Source organism: Pterocles gutturalis, unplaced genomic scaffold (assembly GCF_000699245.1).
Source record: "Pterocles gutturalis isolate BGI_N339 unplaced genomic scaffold, ASM69924v1 scaffold44931, whole genome shotgun sequence".
NCBI classification, from domain to species: Eukaryota; Metazoa; Chordata; class Aves; order Pterocliformes; family Pteroclidae; genus Pterocles; species Pterocles gutturalis.
In genome coordinates this window covers 320-519 of record NW_010099416.1, presented here as the reverse complement: position 1 = coordinate 519, position 200 = coordinate 320, and the positions used below count along the sequence as shown (strand labels likewise).

The window sequence follows — 200 nt, the reverse complement described above, 5'->3', positions numbered from 1 at the left end:
GGTGACCCCGGGGGTTGGCATGGCCCCTCGGTCCCCTCCATGGCGTTGGTGGCCCTGTGGCACAGTGGGGCAGGTGGCAGCACGCCCAGCCCTGTTACCTGTAGATGAAGAGGTACATCTCCTTGTAGTTGTCCCGTCCTAGGGGGCCACTGATCTCGTAGTCGTATGGGGACGTGGACACGCTGCGGGGACACAAAGGC

At 64.0% G+C, this 200-nt stretch overlaps 1 protein-coding gene across 1 annotated transcript in view; it reads right to left on the bottom strand.

Annotated features, from left to right (window-relative positions):
- The window catches only part of LOC104463715 (deoxyribonuclease-1-like 2), a gene marked incomplete at its 3' end in the record, with an annotated part of 1,314 nt that overhangs the window by 909 nt on the left and 205 nt on the right, over window positions 1-200 (bottom strand). Inside the window, exon 2 of the mRNA XM_010076158.1 lies at window positions 99-182. Coding sequence (XP_010074460.1) covers window positions 99-182 — 84 coding nt within the window. The remainder of the gene's footprint in view (window positions 1-98; window positions 183-200) is intronic.